Raw genomic sequence first — 18,436 nt, forward strand, 5'->3', positions numbered from 1 at the left:
TGGATTTGAATGCTAGATCGTGGATACCGGTGTTCTTTGGTGGTTGAGTTTCAATTAACCACACATCTCAGGAATGGTCGAACTGAGAATGTACAAGACTACACTTCATTTACACTCATACATATCATCCTCTGAAGTATTATCTAAACGGTAGTTACCGGAGGCTAAACAGGAAAAAGAAAGGTCCATTACACTGGTCTTGTTATAATATACATATATATATATATATACATGTATATGAAATTTTCTTCTGTTGAAATTGTTCTTTTGATTATTGTACTATGAATATAATGTTTATCTGTTGTATTGTCAGGAATTATGTTGGGATACCTTTTGACTGGTACAAGTGGGCGTTACAGTATAAGAAATTGGTGGAGAAGTGCATCAAGATGTAAAATGCTTTCTGTTGCTGCTGCAATATCGCTGATATCTGCTGGAGGCTATCTGTTTCATTTTCTTGTTGGTATGTAATATACATTGAATAAGGTACTATATTTATATCTCTGTGTTAATAAATAACATGTCGCAACTTAGATTTGTTGTTCACACAGAAAAAATAAAAAATATTTGGATGTGATGCTCTTGCATGGCCCAGCAGTTATATTTATGGCCTCTCTTGTGTATAATAAATATTGCGATGTTGGGGTTGTTTAAGTGCTCCTTTCCCAAATGAAACCATTAGTCTTAGTAATTAAGGATAAAGATAAAACAGAATTCATTATTATGTTTGCAGTGATTTACTAGGACTTAGTTTTTTTATTAGTGAATTTCTATTGTACTGAATACTGATTTATTCTTTTAACAGTGGAAATAATTGGTATGAAACTTGACAATCTATCAAAATAGAAATTAATAACATTTTTCAAGTAGCAGCACCTGAAAAAAATCAGCTGTTTAACGCAAGCATTCGTACTGCTGCTGCACCATATTGATTGGAATAGAATAACAGGTGAAAATTTAATTATTCAAGCAAATTTTATTAAAAGAAAACATTTTTGTTTTAATTACCCTTTCAAACCACAAATGGTAAATGGAGGTATCAGTCTCTAGCAATGCTGGTAAGACGGTAGTATGGTTGCCTTGAAAAAATGTTTAATTGCACTGTCTCTCTAACATATACATGGTCCTAAATAAATGAATATATCCAACTAATTCACCTACAATTTATCTGGGTATTATTTAATTTCTTCAAATGAATCTGATATTGTAAGTTAGCGTTATAAGATGTGTCAGAGATATGTAACATCTGATAAAAAAATCTGTTTGAAACTTAGGCTAACCTGTTTTGGTTTGTAAATTCAAATTTTCTCTGATTTTTTTCTACACACTATTATCAAACATCTATAAATGTAATATTCTTTTTTTTAAATTCTGGACGATAACTGTTAGATATGAATGTATTTTATTGGTCTCTTCTAAATGTATCCAACTGTCACTTTTTTTAGCACAAGCTAAAATGGAGCAGTTAAAATTAGGTAATTCTTGCAATGGTCTTGACTAAAAAATGAACTTCTAAAAGTTCAGAAAGTATATGGAATATTTTTGAAAAATTGTAAAATATGCACAAATTTTGGAATCTTTTTTTAGAAGTTAATATAAAATAATTTCTGTTACCTTTTCCAGCTGTTGACAGAATGTTTTTATATAATGACTAATGTTAGCTGGTATTTGACGTTAACTTAATCTCATGTTCCAAATGTTACTTCTAATTTTAAAATAAGGTCAGTCTCATAAAATTTGAAAATAAGGAAAACAAGATTGACAAACAAAATGTAGTATTCCTTGAAGTTAAGTATGTTTCATGGTATAGATTTTTTTAACTTTAAAATATAGAATAAATAATTAAAATATAGAACCCACTTACCAACAATATTTTAATGCATTCTAGCACTTTCGGAAACAAATTACATCTTCAGGAACTTAAAATTTTTTTATTAACTAAAACCTTGTCGTCATGAGTAGAATTGTTATGTAAAGTGTGTAAAATGTATAAAGGCGGTTGCTATGTGTTAAAATTACGTCGACTTAACATCCTGTCATTATGAATGTCTCCACATTTTAATTTCTGTTTAATGTATCCGCTGTTATATAATGTTGGAGACATTCATTATGACAGAATATTAATCGACGCAATTTTAATAAATGACTACCACCTTTATAAATTTTACACTCTTTACATAACAATTCTACTCATGACGACAAAGTTTTAGTTAATAAAAAGATTTTAAGTTCCTAAAGATGGAATTCGTTTCCAAAAGCGCTAGGAAACATTAAAAGATTGTTGGTAAGTGGTTTTTATATTTTAATTATTTATTATTATATAATCTCCTCTATGAACCTTATATAACCTCCTCTATGAATCATGAGACCTTGCCGTTGGTGTGGGGGCTTGAGTGCTCAAAGATACAGAGTAGCTGGACCGAAGGTGCAACCATATCGGAAAGGTATCTGTTGAGAGCCAGACTAAGGAATGATTCCTGAAAGAGGGCAGCAGCTCTTTCAGTAGTTGTTAGGGGCATGAGTCAGAATGAATTAAACGGTCATATCAACATCACTCAGTCCTCTGAGTACTGCGCAGCTGAAAGCAATGGAAAACTACAGCTGCTTTTTTTCCAAGAAAATGTGGCTCTCTGCATTTTCATATAGCAATGATGGAGGCGCCTTCCTTGGTAAAATATTCCGGAGGTAAACTAGTCCCCCGTTCGGATCTCTGGATGGGGACTACTAAGGAAGGGGTCACCAGAAAATTAAAAAATAACATTCTACGAGTCGGAGCATGGAATGTTAGAAGTTTAAAAAAGGTTGGTAGGCTAGAAAATTTAAAAAGGGAAATGGATAGGATAAATGTGGATGTAGTAGGAATTAGTGAGGTTTGGTGGGAAGAGGAAGGCGACTTTTGGTCAGGTGATTTTAGAATAATTAATTCAGCTTCAAATAATGGGCAGGCAGGAGTAGATTTCATAATGAACAAGAACATAGGGAAGAGAGTAGAGTATTTCAAAACGCATAGCGATAGAATCATTGTAATAAGGATGAAATCAAAACCTAAACCGACAACGATTGTTAACGTCTGTATGCCTACAAGCGCCCATGATGATGATGAGGTAGAGTGTGTATACGAAGAGATTGATGAAGCAATTAAACACGTAAAAGGAGATGAAAATTTAATAATGGTTGGAGATTGCAATGCAAGCATTGGAAAAGGCAAGGAAGGAAATATAGTGGGTGAATACGGGCTGGGCAAAAGGAATGAAAGAGGGGACCGACTTATAGAGTTTTGCATGAAGTATAATTTAGTAATTGCCAACACCCAATTTAAAAATCATAATAGAAGAATATACACTTGGAAAAAGCCAGGCGATACTGCAAGGTGTCAGATAGATTATATCATGGTTAAGCAAAGATCTAGAAATCAACTCGTTGTCTGCAAAACTTACCCTGGAGCAGACATTGATAGCGACCATAATTTGGTGATAATGAAATGTAGATTGGGGTTTAAAAACCTGAAGAAAAGGTGTCAGATGAATCGGTGGAATTTAGAGAAGCTTGAGGAAGAGGAGGTAAAGAAGATTTTTGAGGAGGACATCGCAAGAGGTCTGAGTAAAAAAGATAAGGTAGAAAATGTAGAAGAAGAATGGGAAAATGTTAAAAAGGAAATTCTTAAATCAGCAGAAACAAATTTAGGCAGAATAAAGAGAACTGGTAGAAAACCTTGGGTTTCAGATGATATATTGCAGCTGATGGATGAACGTAGAAAATATAAGAATGCTAGTGATGAAGAAAGTAAAAGGAACTATCGGCAATTAAGAAATGCTATAAACAGGAAGTGCAAACTGGCGAAAGAAGAGTGGATTAAAGAAAAGTGTTCAGAAGTGGAAAGAGAAATGAACATTGGTAAAATAGACGGAGCATACAGGAAAGTTAAGGAAAATTTTGGGGTACATAAATTAAAATCTAATAATGTGTTAAACAAAGATGGTACACCAATATATAATACGAAAGGTAAAGTCGATAGATGGGTGGAATATATTGAAGAGTTATACGGAGGAAATGAATTAGAAAATGGTGTTATAGAAGAAGAAAAGGAAGTTGAGGAGGATGAAATGGGAGAAACAATACTGAGATCTGAATTTAAGAGAGCATTAAAAGATTTAAATGGCAGAAAGGCTCCTGGAATAGACGGAAAACCTGTAGAATTACTGCGCAGTGCAGGTGAGGAAGCGATTGATAGCTGATACAAACTGGTGTGTAATATTTATGAAAAAGGGGAATTTCCGTCAGACTTCAAAAAAAGTGTTATAGTCATGATACCAAAGAAAGCAGGGGCAGATAAATGTGAAGAATACAGAACAATTAGTTTAACTAGTCATGCATCAAAAATCTTAACTAGAATTTTATACAGAAGAATTGAGAGGAGAGTGGAAGGAGTGTTAGGAGAAGACCAATTTGATTTCAGGAAAGGTATAGGGACAAGGGAAGCAATTTTAGGCTTCAGATTAATAGTAGAAGGAAGATTAAAGAAAAACAAATCAACATACTTGGCGTTTATAGACCTAGAAAAGGCATTCGATAACGTAGACTGGAATAAAATGTTCAGCATTTTAAAAAAATTAGGGTTGAAATACAGAGATAAAAGAACAATTGCTAACATGTACGGGAACCAAACAGCAACAGTAATAATTGAAGAACATAAGAAAGAAGCCGTAATAAGAAAGGGAGTCCGACAAGGATGTTCCCTATCTCCGTTACTTTTTAATCTTTACATGGAACTAGCAGTTAATGAATGATGTTAAAGAACAATTTAGATTCGGAGTAACAGTACAAGGTGAAAAGATAAAGAAGCTACGATTTGCTGATGATATAGTAATTCTAGCCGAGAGTAAAAAGGATTTAGAAGAAACAATGAACGGCATAGATGAAGTCCTACGCAAGAACTATCGCATGAAAATAAACAAGAACAAAACAAAAGTAATGAAATGTAGTAGAAATAACAAAGATGGACCACTGAATGTGAAAATAGGAGGAGAAAAGATTATGGAGGTAATTTTGTTGTTTGGGAAGTAGAATTACTAAAGATGGACGAAGCAGGAGCGATATAAAATGCTGAATAGCACAAGCAAAACGAGCCTTCAGTAAGAAATATAATTTGTTTACATCAAAAATTAATTTAAATGTCAGGAAAAGATTTTTGAAACTGTATGTTTGGAGTGTCGCTTTATATGGAAGTGAAACTTGGACAATCGGAGTATCTGAGAAGAAAAGATTAGAAGCTTTTGATATGCGGTGCTATAGGAGAATGTTAAAAATCAGATGGCTGGATAAAGTGACGAATGATTAGGTATTGCGGCAAATAGATGAAGAAAGAAGCATTTGGAAAAATATAGTTAAAAGAAGAGACAGACTTATAGGCCACATACTAAGGTATCCTGGAATAGTCGCTTTAATATTGGAAGGACAGGTAGAAGGAAAAAATTGTGTAGGCAGGCCACTGAAGACAAAAAAAAAATTATATAATCATACAAACTCCATGTTTGATAAAATTATTCAAAATATAGGTTTATTTTTCTCAAATTCATATCATTCAATCTACTGAACTGTAACTCTGCTTTATATGAAGAGCATTTATATAATATCATTTCAAGTTTTTACTTTTTGGTAATATGTTAAATATATTTTTTATTACAGGTGCAGATCCACACTGGTCAGTTCGTTTGGCATTCAAGTGGTGTAGAAACCCTGAATACGTCCATGTCAGTACAACACCATTGTTCTCCCTTGTTCGTGACTCTGGAGCAATGATTGGACTTGCATTAGCCTCGCCGGTTATTCATAGGTCAGAAATTCAGAAATATTTGCATGTTCAGTTACATTTTTTATGACACATTATTTAGTTTGATGTGTTTCATCTGTCCTTTCTGTTTTCTATCAATCTCTTACTTACCCTCAGCATATCTTTTATGTTGTTCAACCTCAGTTATCTATTTTATTTATTCTAATTTTAACTTGCCCGATGATGCTTGAAGACTGGAGGAAAATGTAACTATACTATACTGAGTCTCACCTTTTGGCTGTAATTGGTTTCTAAAAAATAATGTTTGATACTTTTTGAGAAAAATTTTGTTTAGATAAGTGTAGATTAGTGAAAAATCCAAATATTGGCTGTTGTGTGATAAAAAACAGTGGTGATTTTTCTATATACTGGTATGTTTTAGAGAAATAAAAACAGAAAAATTCCATTGCCATTCTTGTATTCTTTCCTGTAATGATCACATTTTTATGATTGGAATGTACACTACAGTCAGGTCACATCTTATGTGATAATACCAATAGATTGTGTGTGAATGGAAATTCATATAAATTAACAGATTTTATATTGAATTGTTTAAGTTAAAAAGGTGCTGTATGTTTGTTATTGGTTACTATGTAGTTTATTTGTTTACATTAATTAATTAGAACAGTACACGGTAACCATATTTTAGAGGCTTTAAGTTAATACTCGGTTAGTTTGACTATTGGGTTATTAATTATTATTTATTAAGTTCATATAAGGTGTGAAGGTGTATACAGCACATTTTTAATGAATGTATAAAATTACAACTAACTTACATTATTAGTAATGTTTATTATAGTAGTTTCTTTAATTAGCTTTATTTTATTTATGATTAAAATCTTTTAAGTTTGCATTAAAAAAAGGCTCATAAAACAAAACAGGAATTAGTACTTTTATATTATTGAATATTTAAACACAGTTTTGATTTACCTTTTATTAAAGTGAATGTTTATTCAGAAATGATTTTCGGTCAAAAATTTTGTTTGCATGTTATTTTTTGCCGTTAGACGTAGCAACTGTACTTTTTAAAAGTTAAATTTCTGTGTATTTTGCATGTGAAATAATATCATTTTTGTGGCTTCTCCATAAAGTGAGAATGAATTTTCAGTATATAAAAGTAGGCTGTCAAATCACTATTTGACGGCCTTAAATGTGAATCTTTCTGATGATATTTGGTAAATAAAAATTTCTTACCCATTTATTTAAATGTGTTAACTTTACTAAAAAGAAATCAGATTTTCACTTATGCTTGCTTACAAAGTAACAATATCTACCTCTATCAAACCAGACAGAAGTGTTTTTGTGTAACTGCTTTAAGAGTTTTATTATGCTTTTGTTAATAAAATTTTTCTGTTTAATGAAATTAAAAGATTTTGTTTTGCTGAGTAAATGTTGATTAGCTGTAAATTATTTTTTTTTTTAATTACAATTTTTTATGTCATTGCTTATTTGTATAAATAATATGTGCTCAAATTGTTTTCATTAACATTGTTAAATTTTGTTGCGCTTATTTTATTTATTTAGTATCTTTACTATTGTATAATATTTATTATTTTTAGCCACTGATATGAACTTTTCTATTTTTTTTAAATAATTAATGTGTATTTTTTTACACTCCTCTAATCAGAGTTTTATCATTACTTAATTTAATCTAGTCAGGCAAATACTAGAAAAATGTAGAAAAAGCAGTAGTGTTTTTATGTTCTGCTGCAACCTAGACCTTTGACCCCCAATTAAATTTCAGTTACATTTTCATGAGTCACAATTAACCCAACCTAACCCATGACCACACTGATACGTCACTGCCACCGCAATAAAAGCGAGAGATTGAAACGACCCACTTTATGGCGGGTGGTAAAGCGCACCGAATATACGATACCATTCATCAGCTGGAATACCAGCCGATACGATTGCCTGTACATCTACCGCCGACGATTGCTTCACAGACATTTTCTCGTATACGCTGCTTTTATAAATGACGCGATCTTTAAATGTTGGTTTAGCTACTAGTTGTTAAGACATTCGTTTAGGATCAGACACCAGCGGAAAGTTCATACGTTTCCAACATTTTCATCGTCTTACCGAACACAGAGTTGTTCATTAGTTTGTAAGTCTTTTTCGAAATCAATCTTCGCATCGTCTCAGAATTTTATTCATTTCGATATAGGATTTTAACCATGCGCTTTGGGTGAATTGCATTATCTTGTGCACCTTTTTCACGATTAACCCGTTCCTGATCGCCTTTTCCTTTTCTTTTTCCTGTTTAGCCTTCGGTAACTACCGTTTAGATAATACTTCAGAGGATGAATGAGGATGATATGTATGAGTGTAAATGAAGTGTAGTCTTGTACAGTCTCAGTTCGACCATTCCTGAGATGTGTGGTTAATTGAAACCCAACCACCAAAGAACACCGGTATCCACGATCTAGTATTGAAGTCCGTGTAAAAATAGCTGGCTTTACTAGGACTTGAACGCTGTAACTCTCGACTTCCAAATCAGCTGATTTGGGAAGACGCGTTCACCACTAGACCAACCCGGTGGGTGTTCCTGATCGCCTGCTTTAATGTAACATAACGTAATGGTTTTTAGGCAAGTGTGTCGGCAACTTTTTACAGTTGGAGCCAGGCGGTTTTTTGTTTACCGAAAGAACAGAAGGTCGTTGTGTAAATCGTGCAAATTACCTGGATAGTCAACGTCGACTTGGAAGATGTAGCCGGTCACCGTAGAATCTAGGTAATTCATAATTTCATCTAAGACTTTTTGATGGTCCTTATCATTAACCCACTTAGTTTAATTGCGGAAGACAGCGGCACATGGCCCAGCCGTAGATTGTTGGCGACAATGTAGGTGCTGTATTTGCACGGCTTATTCGGATCATAGCTTTCCGGCTGGTATGGATTATTACTTACACCATGTATCCCCCATTTCGGATGCCCGACTCGATAAATATGTTAATGTCGACATCGGTTAACAATTCTAATTCGACCCGCGTTTTGTAAAGCATCGCATCAAAAGCCAATCCGGCGGCAGATTCGTTCGTAGTGTGCCGGGTCGAGATTGCAAGTTTTCGAACAAAGCAAGCGAAAGTTTTCGAAAACGCCGGCTATCAACAAGACGTCGCACTTTAAGTACAGATCACTGTAGGCGCCCAATGTTTCCCAGCCAAAGTGATTCCAAACACTCTTTGCATGCCTATAGTCTTCGTCAGTGATATGCGCATCAGTAAGTTTGCTGTAAGATTTATCTTTAGACGTATCATCGAGCTTATTCCATATGTCCACGTGATCATAGGGAAAACCCCTTTCTTTTCTGATGCACAGCGACATGTCTTGCGCGTAAAAGAACTAACCTTATGGTTGAAGGTATCTTTCGATAGGTTACAGACAAATTTATCTAATCTGGACGCCATAAACTGAAAAAGTGCCTACATATTTTACTTTCATATTGTCAGCGATCGTTTTACTAATTGTTATGAATATTCGAACGACTTTGCGATTAGATCAATCTTTCTAGCGTCTGATCGAGTTCCCTGACGATGAAGTGTGAATCGTAGCTGGCGAGGTTATGATTAAATATCGGGATAATGGCCTGTTTTCTCCTACGCAGGTTGCAACCGCCGCACTGTGCTTCATTCTCTGTACTTTCTGGAGAAATAGCAGTGGTCTCTAACCTTTTTATTTTTCTTTCCAAATTTCTTGTTACACATGTTGCAGAAACCTGCAGTTTCAAAAGCTGTTTCCTGTTCTTGAATCATATACATATTCGGATCGCTTTTACGCATCCCTTTGTTTTTCCACTCTTGCACAGACAATTTTGTCTCTCCTTGCAATGTTTTCATCGCAGCAGCCACTTTATTCGCTGTTGATGCAACTTGTTTAATAAATTCTTTAACAGAATCGGGTCCTCTGTACAGTAACGGCTCTTGAGGAAGAACGCGTTTGATTTCATCGTGGACGGAATCATTAGAAAGTATAACCCATAACTCTTGGGCTCGTGATATTGTTCGGCGTGCTTGTTACATGAGGTGTGGTACGCCGTTATTTACTATACTCTCGAAATCTGCATACCTGACGATCGAAACCGGGCCCATGTTCTGGTAGTTTTTGAATTTTAACACAGGCGGCTGGCTGTACTGTCAGGTTTAGGCATGATAGAGTGGGCCGGTTGATTGTCAATACAGCAAAATAAACGATCTTTCATTTTTCTCTCGCATTTACCATCATTATGGTAGAACTTGAAACAACGCTTGAATATGATAATTTCGCGACAGGGCTGCGTTAATTGCGATCTAACCAGCTGCGGCAAGTTGGATATGTAGCAGTAGTACTGCTGGTTTCATTTTTTATATACAAAAGATTGAAATAGTTCGATTTTTCAACGTCGCTGGTTTTTAAAGGTTTGACTGGTTGTTCGCCTTTAGAACGAAAATGTTCACGGAAACGTCGTTGACATCTTCAAATTTATCGTTTTGGCCGACATCAACTGGAAATGGTAGCATGCTGAAGTCATATTTGTCAAGTAGTACGTCGTAATGCTTGCTCAACCGTTCTAGATTTGCACTTTCAAAATGTTTGGATAAGATAGCCCGTTTAAAGCAGTAACTGTCATTCTCATTTTTAACGTTGATAAAGGCGTGCTTATTTTTAATAACTTGCGGCAGGTCTTTGAATTTCGAACCGCATAACGTTAAATATTTGTTCACGTATACTAACAAACCGTCGATAGACAGTAGTTTCCATCCGCTTCCTTTGGTTTGGAAATCCGTCTCTTCTTTATCGATTTTTTCGAGAGCTTTACCTAAAAGCTTGTCCAGTTCGTTGCGACAGTGCATAGTTATCTGCTCTGTTTAAAGTTTGAGTCTTTCGTTTCGTAATCGTTCTCACCATCTGCTAATTTCCGATACCTTTCGTGTGCACATTCTAGAAACAGAACTTTAGAGGTTTTTCGTTGTTCAACTGCTCGACTAACAGGTTTACAATGGCTTGTTTTAACAGGTAGAGAAACGAGCAAATATCCTTGTTGTTATAATAGTATGTCGCTACGTTCTTATGCAACGCGTTCTTAACTAAAGTAAACCGCGACGATACGCATATTTCCAGTCTTGGACGTTTAGTTTTTCTCTGTCAAACTCGCACCGGTTTTGGGCAGCCGTACTCGTTTACAGTTAACATTAATTCGAAGTAATAAGCCGTCAATGCTAACCAGCGCCGACTGTTGTCCGCCTTAGTAAGTATAAAAATACTTTTTCGAGTGCCTCTTCTATTTCATCAACATTATTTACTCGAATATCACCGCTGCAATTTCTATATAGTCTTTATTTCACATTACATTTGTTTTCTATACAAAAGCTTCACATTGCAGGACATCAAATGTAATAGAGCCTAGAGCCCGCCTTTTTAATTGAATTTGTAAGCCGACTTTCTATATTTTCCCCGATGTTTATCAGAAATGCGATATCGTTTGCTTTATCATCGTAAAGGTTTTTGTATTGATATGTTTCAGCGTTGGATCTTGATGTGTTGACTAGAAAGCTGTAAACTAACGAATCACAAAGCGATAACCTAGCCTGATTCGCTAAGTCTGGATCTAAAATTCGCACACGTCTGAAATACATAATTTTACCAAAACGTATGATTACCCACTATAACAACAAACTGGAGCAAAATGATAACACGCTATTAATTCTATAAACAAGTGAGATATATATTAGGGTATACAGTTGCTACTAGAAATTCTGTACAGTAGCGACCGACGTTTTGAGAAAATTCAGTACTTTTTAACCGGATCCGAATTTTTTTGACGAAAATCACAAATATCTCGAAAACGGTCGCTCTTAGCGCTTTGAAAAAGTTTTTCGGCCCTCTCAACAATTCTCCATCCGCTTCTAGTGATACCCGTCGGATGGTAATATTTTCAATTGTACCCGGGGCGCCCTTCGGAAATTGGGGAGGGGTGTGATGGAGTGCCGCCGTAATATCTCGACAAACGCTCGTCCGATTTTCACGATTCAAACGGCGTATGTATTAGCAGGTTGAGCGCTAACTGTTTAATGTATCCGATACACTCTCGATCGACCGGATCTTGGTTATCCGAAAATTAAATCGTTTAGCTCTACGTTTTGATTGCACTCTCCTACCGTAAAACGTCGCGATCCGATTCACTCGTCGCACGTCCCGCCTCCGTACCGATCTTTCGCTTTTATCGCGGCGCACGGAGCAATACCGTGACAAACACAGGTTCCTCAATCGTCGCCGGTAAATGTATACGTGGTCGCATCGGCTGGGATTCCAGCTGATAAAAGGTTTCGTATATTCGTTGTAGTTTACCACCCGCCATAAAGCAGATCGTTTCGATCTCTCGCTTTTATTGCGGTGCCAGTGACGTATCAGTGTGGCTTCGTACCTAACGTCATGGGTTAGATCGGGTTAGTTGTGGCGTCAAGAGAATTTATTTGGGGTCAAAGGTCAATGTTGCAGCAGAACATACAATCACACTACTTAAAGCAAATACTTTTTCAACCAAGTTCAATATTAAAATAATATATATCTATTTAAAAATGTGTTTTTAATACATCAAATACAAAAAGAAGAAAAAAATTGATTTATTTTTTTACAAGTGATTAGAAGGAGTTGTTTCTTTTCCTATATTTTAGAAATAATAATCTTTTAATATGTTTAAGCAAGTTTGCAGTATTTTTTAGAAGTAACAAATTTGCTGTGAAAGTGCTCATGAATATATGAAAACAAAAAAGCCATGTGTCTTATTTAACAAAAAAAGAAAGCGATTTAAAAAATGTTATATAAAGTGGGCTAAAAGTCAGTTTCCTTTACGCACAGATTTTAATTCTGTAACAGGTGAAAAATGTTGGTTTTGCAGTTGGTAGTATTCAATGACATTATTCGCTCGTTCAGTTATTTCATTTGTATCTGTGTTGAGAATAGTGGTATTTAAGTACGCAAAATAAGAGCGAGTTTTTATATACTTTATTGTCGGTTAGGAAATAATAATTGCTACTATCCGTGAAAAATTCTGTGCATAATTTCCTAACTCTTGATGTTACTAGAAAGCCCTCAAGGATCAACCAGAAAGGCTTCCATTAGCCTGGAAATACTCAGAATATGTTTCTGAAAGATTCTAAAAAAAAGTGAACTTTTTTTCCAGAAATTACTTTATACATTTCATGAAGATGATTTGATAGTACGGTGGAATTTGGTGAAGAATTAATTCATTATAAAGTGAATTCTTATTTCTATAGCTCAATGATACGGTTTGATGAAGCACGATTCAATTTAAATGGCATAGTAAATCATTATAATTGTATTTATTGGTCTGATGAAAATTTTTCACTTAATTGTAATTGAAACTTAATTCCTAAAGTTATTTGGTATGGAATGATAAACAAAGGAATGTTTTCAATTTATGTCTTCAAATGAAGTGTAACAGATGTAACTGTGCATCTCTGGATTTTATGAGATTTTATTATTCCCCGATTTTTTTAATAACCCTTTGTATGATATTGGTTGCCCCTATATTTATCAGCGAGATGATCACTATGCTGTTCAAATTAGAGATTGCCTCCTCAGTCAAATTCCTGAAGGTATTGGATATTTTTGTTCTGGGGAATCATCAAAGACATGGTATTTTCTTTAAATCCAAATGACCTGAACTGCTGTTGATTGAAAAACCAGTTGATTTTATAAAACAGGACAAAACTTTAATTGAAAACCTGTGCAATTTAGTGGTTAAATGCTGTCATGAATATATAAGGCAGGACAGTAGTTAAGTAACAATTTTTCAGATGTGTATTAACATGTAATAATAAAAAAAAAACTTTTTTTATAATGCTATTTATAAGCTGTTTTCTTATTATTATTTGGGAAAACTAACTTCTAGCCCACCCAGTGCATGTATGTATGCGCACACATGTGTATGTCCATGTAAGAAATTAAAATAATAATAAATGTAACACTTTGTTTTTAGTTTGAATATTTATCATTGTTAGTGAACACTATAGTAATGAGCCGGTTAGTTGCAAAATCTAATGTATTTACTTTATTTGAATGAAGCTTTTATTTATTTTTTTGTTAATTTAATGTTACGCTAAAGAATTGTTTTCACAAAGAATTTTTTAGAAATTCCCATTTTCTGGGTGTTTTTATTACAGAAAAGTAATTGTTCAGCAAAATGATGTTTATTTTTACTGCATACACTACCTTAATTTTATGATGTCATTTTTGTTTTAGGAGTCAAGTTAAATTTTATCCTTTTGTTGGAGTGATATTAGTTACATTACTAGTCATCTCGATGCATCTGCTTATTGATTTTATCCCGACTGGAAATTTTGTTGCATTCTACATTTCCCAGATGTCAATTTTTGCGACTCTAGTTTTTCTTCTTATTGCAGTAGTTCCATACATTGCACAGCTGGTAAAGTTTAAAAAGGATTAAGTAATATGATACCTCATTTTGTGGGTCTGGGGTATATATGACTAAATACTTATTGCATGAATATTTTTTGTTACCTTAATTCACTAGTCATTCTGTATGAGGAATATTTAAAGTAATTATAATGATAATAATTTTGTCATTCATTTTACTTATTTCTTATGGGTAAGTGACTAAAACTAATAATGTTTGGTTTTCTTAATTTTTGTTTGTCCGTTTCTTGAGATTTTATATTATTTAAAGTAAATTTGTGTTTTAATTATTTACTACTTTATTCATATTTGTTAATGCAATTGAATTGGTTTATGATTTATATTATTTAAAATGTATGTTGATTATAAAGTATTAAAATTTGTACTGTGTTTTCAGATTGAGTATGCTGGCTATTAAGAAATATTGACTAATTATTGTAGTTATTCAAACAAATATGTTGGTTCACCAGTTGTACTTTAAATGCATGTTTATATTTTGTATCTGAACTTATTTTGTTAAATTGCAAGGTAAAGAATTCTTGCTAATCTCTGTATTGTTTAGTTAGTGTATGCTGATACATGATTCATTTCCATTTGTATAGTTAAACATTAATTGTTCATTTTCAGCCATCCTTTTTAAGAAATGTTAACAGTGTAAAATCCAAAACTATCTGCTCTGCCATTAATTGTCTTTATTTTTTGGACCATTAGACACAACATAATTTTAGAGTCAAAAATTAATATTACCTTATAATGATAAATTATTTTATTACATATTTAACTTCACAATTTATTTTAATGAACAGTTCTATCAAGAATGATGTGTATTCAGAAAATTATTTTTTCCTCTTGTAATATAGAGATTGATTTTTTACTGCTAGAGGTAGTTTTTTTTTCTAGTAGGCCTTCTAGATATCTTAACCAAATATCTTACCATTGCATTATTCTATTCTTTTCTACCTGTAATTTCTTCTACAAAGCAATAACTTTATACATTTGATTAATAGACAGTATTGCCATCTTAGATATTCCTTAGGGCATTACTTTTATTCTATTAATGTTGTTAACCAGTAATGCTATGTAATAATTGTTTAATGTATTAATAATTGCCAATTTTTCCTCCTTTTATTTTTTGGGTTGTTAAAGTGAAAGAAATTTTCCCATTTGTTTTCATCCTGGCTAAAGTTTTGAGTAGAATCAATTATTAGTTTGCAAAATTAACAACTACCTTCATATTCCATTCTTAATCATCCAAATGAAGCTGCAAAAATCTTGTTTTTTTATCTTTAACATCATGCCTTTAATGCTGTTTAGATTATAATTGTGTTTTTGTGCCACCCTTTTCTTCTTGTTTCATGAATACTTTTATTTAGTTATTTCTTTAGTCTACTAGTTCCTTTATAAAATCTCATTCAGATTAGATTATTTGTTTAACAGAAACAGAAGTGTGACATTCCCTCTGTAAGAAAACTGAGATAACTGTTAATCACGGATGGAACAATATTGTCTAAAGAGAATTGGGATAGGTTTTAATGATACATGTAATCCATGCTTTGTAATTTTTTTTTAAGTTCTACATTATGTAAAAAGTTATCTTTCTAGAGTCCCTTTTTTTGTTATTCAATTAACATGCTTCTTGTGCTCTGGAATAAACAGTCCATTGTTTTTCTTTGATATTTTTCAGTCTGTATCACAATCATTGTTTTTTAATACTCTCTTTGTTTAATTTTTATTTGGCAGTTTAAGATTAGAACAGATTTAATATTTGTACTGTAATAAAAATGTTTTTATTTCTGTTGTGATTGCTGCCAAAAATAATGTAGTTCACCAATATAAATTTAAAAATAAATTATTTTGCAGTATCTACTTTCAAGGATTTATTTTTAAAGTATCTGCAGTTCCTTCACTTGTTTAAAGTATCTGTTGTTGATATTGCTGTTAAATTTGTTGCCAGTCTTGAAAACCGCTGAAAAATTCAGTTGTTGAGTCTGTGTGATTATATATGTTTAATCATTTAATATGCGGTTATATATTAAATGAGATAACAGTAAAAATGTCACATATTCATTAGTGCTACTAACCGTCTCACAACTGACGTAAACTAAAATAATCCCACCTACATAAATATTTCAGGCCAATCAAAGATTTGCTAAATTTCTGCAAAATAATTTTTATTAGATTAAATTTTAAATGATTTAAGTATTATATAAATTTACTCATCTATTTCATCATGAACGTAGCACAAAATAAATTGTCATAAGTTAGCAAATTCTTTTTAGTGATATTATTTGTTGGTCTATTATTGTTATAATTTTTTCTTGCTTTATTTGTTATCAGACCCTTATTTTATAATCCGTGGTAAAACTCTATTGATTTTTTTAATCTAAAATCTTCCATGTAAATTTCTTTTAATTGTATTTATTTAAAAATTAATTGAGTTACAAATTCCTCTTAATCTTTTCTTACAGAAGGGATTAGTTAACATAATTTTTTTAGAGCTGTAGTGAGTGTAAAATCAGGGTCTTCAGCGTAGTGGATTATGTGTATTTTGTATGAGTGGTTCGCATATGTATAATTATATTAATGGGTGCATGCTTAGTCTAATAAAGGTTGTTTGATTTCAGTTTATGACTGCATTATATGCTCAATATAAAGTGCTAATGATATTTTGTATTGGTCTTGTAGAATGATTTTGCTTAGAATTAGAAGAAAACAAAATTATTAGTGAGGAATAATTTATTGCAGTTTGAACTGCAATAAATGTTTGAACTGCAATGTAGAATGTATCGCTGAAATTTTTTGAAAATATTTACTAGAGAATCACTTCATGTAACTAGATATTATAACTAACTCATCCAGAATTTTGCCACTAGAAGTTGCCTTCTTGGAAAGTGATGGCCAGATGATAATGCACTTGAAATAGTTAAAAATTGATGGTGCTTGAAACGACTGTTAATTGTAGATTTGTTTATTTGTGGTGTTTACTGTCAAACAGTTTCTTTATTATCTTTGTAAAGATAAATACAAATCTCATTTGTATGAATTAGGTATTACGTATTCAACAATAGCCTTCCAAACAAATTTTCTTCTCTTTTTATGTAACTCTTTTCCATTTGAATCACCAATTAATATGTATTACATTCATATGCTTTTATTTTAATTTTTAATTTATTGTTAATCTATGTCAGACCCACATCTTTGTTTTAGTTTGACATAATCTGCTTGTTATTAATATTGCTATAATATTTTGTCACAGCCTAATCTCACTTCATTTGTATAGAATTTTTTCAAACATTCATTTAAACAATCTTGGCTGTAATAGTACAATAAATGTTTATTGTGATAACTTTCTAAGTAAAATGAAAATATTTATATAAATATAATTCTTCTAAAAAAAAAAAATTTTTAACAAATATATGCTGAAAACAAACATTATCTATTTGCACATTGAAGAATCTCCGCATAGACTATTTCTGTTTTATAACTATGACTTTTATGACTTTGAACTATAATATACAGCCTGTCAAAATATTATGTACTTTATTCATTATACAGCTATAACTGTGTGAAGAGCAGTTCATAAAAGCCTTAAATGGTCACTAGATAACTCATCTGCAGGTATTTAGTGGTCCATATGGTATACACACTAACTCTATGGGAATAGTTTTTTCCATCTGTGTATATGTTTGTGAAGTAATGCACCTAAATATTAAAAGATTGTTAATAAACACACAAATACTATTTCTATAAAGAAGAAGTTAATATTTTATATAATCCTTGATAATTGTTCAAAAGTATTTAGTAGAGAATGGTCTTAATCTAACAATTGAATGAGTTACATCCTTGTTCAGTTAATTTATATCATGTGATATTTTTAAGTTTTTGGTATTCAGTTAATACTTTTAATTTTTTTTTAAAGTATTCGTAAAAACAAATCTTACCTGAAAAAAATACAAGAATGTAAGTGCCACAATATAAATAAATTTTAAGTGTCATATATGTTGCTGACTTGACAGTTCTGGTTTTAAAAGGATAGTTTTAAATTTTCATTTTTTTAATATGTAATAAATATGTATTTAATATGCAATAACATTATTACCTATTAAAAAAATTGATTTAAAAAAAAACAAGTTTTTAATTTAAAATATATTTTTAAATTACCAAACATCCTGAAAATTGAAGGTTGTG

The 18,436-nt window shown here is 32.4% G+C and overlaps 1 protein-coding gene across 1 annotated transcript in view; it reads left to right on the forward strand.

Annotated features, from left to right (window-relative positions):
• G6P (Glucose-6-Phosphatase) overlaps positions 1–18,436 on the forward strand; it is a 55,361-nt gene that overhangs the window by 16,547 nt on the left and 20,378 nt on the right. The window contains exons 5-7 of the mRNA XM_075363413.1: positions 314–463; positions 5,686–5,833; positions 14,075–14,258. Of these exons, the coding sequence (XP_075219528.1) occupies positions 314–463; positions 5,686–5,833; positions 14,075–14,258 (482 nt within the window). The remainder of the gene's footprint in view (positions 1–313; positions 464–5,685; positions 5,834–14,074; positions 14,259–18,436) is intronic.

The sequence above is a fragment of the Lycorma delicatula genome, chromosome 4, assembly GCF_047948215.1.
Source record: "Lycorma delicatula isolate Av1 chromosome 4, ASM4794821v1, whole genome shotgun sequence".
NCBI lineage: Eukaryota > Metazoa > Arthropoda > Insecta > Hemiptera > Fulgoridae > Lycorma > Lycorma delicatula.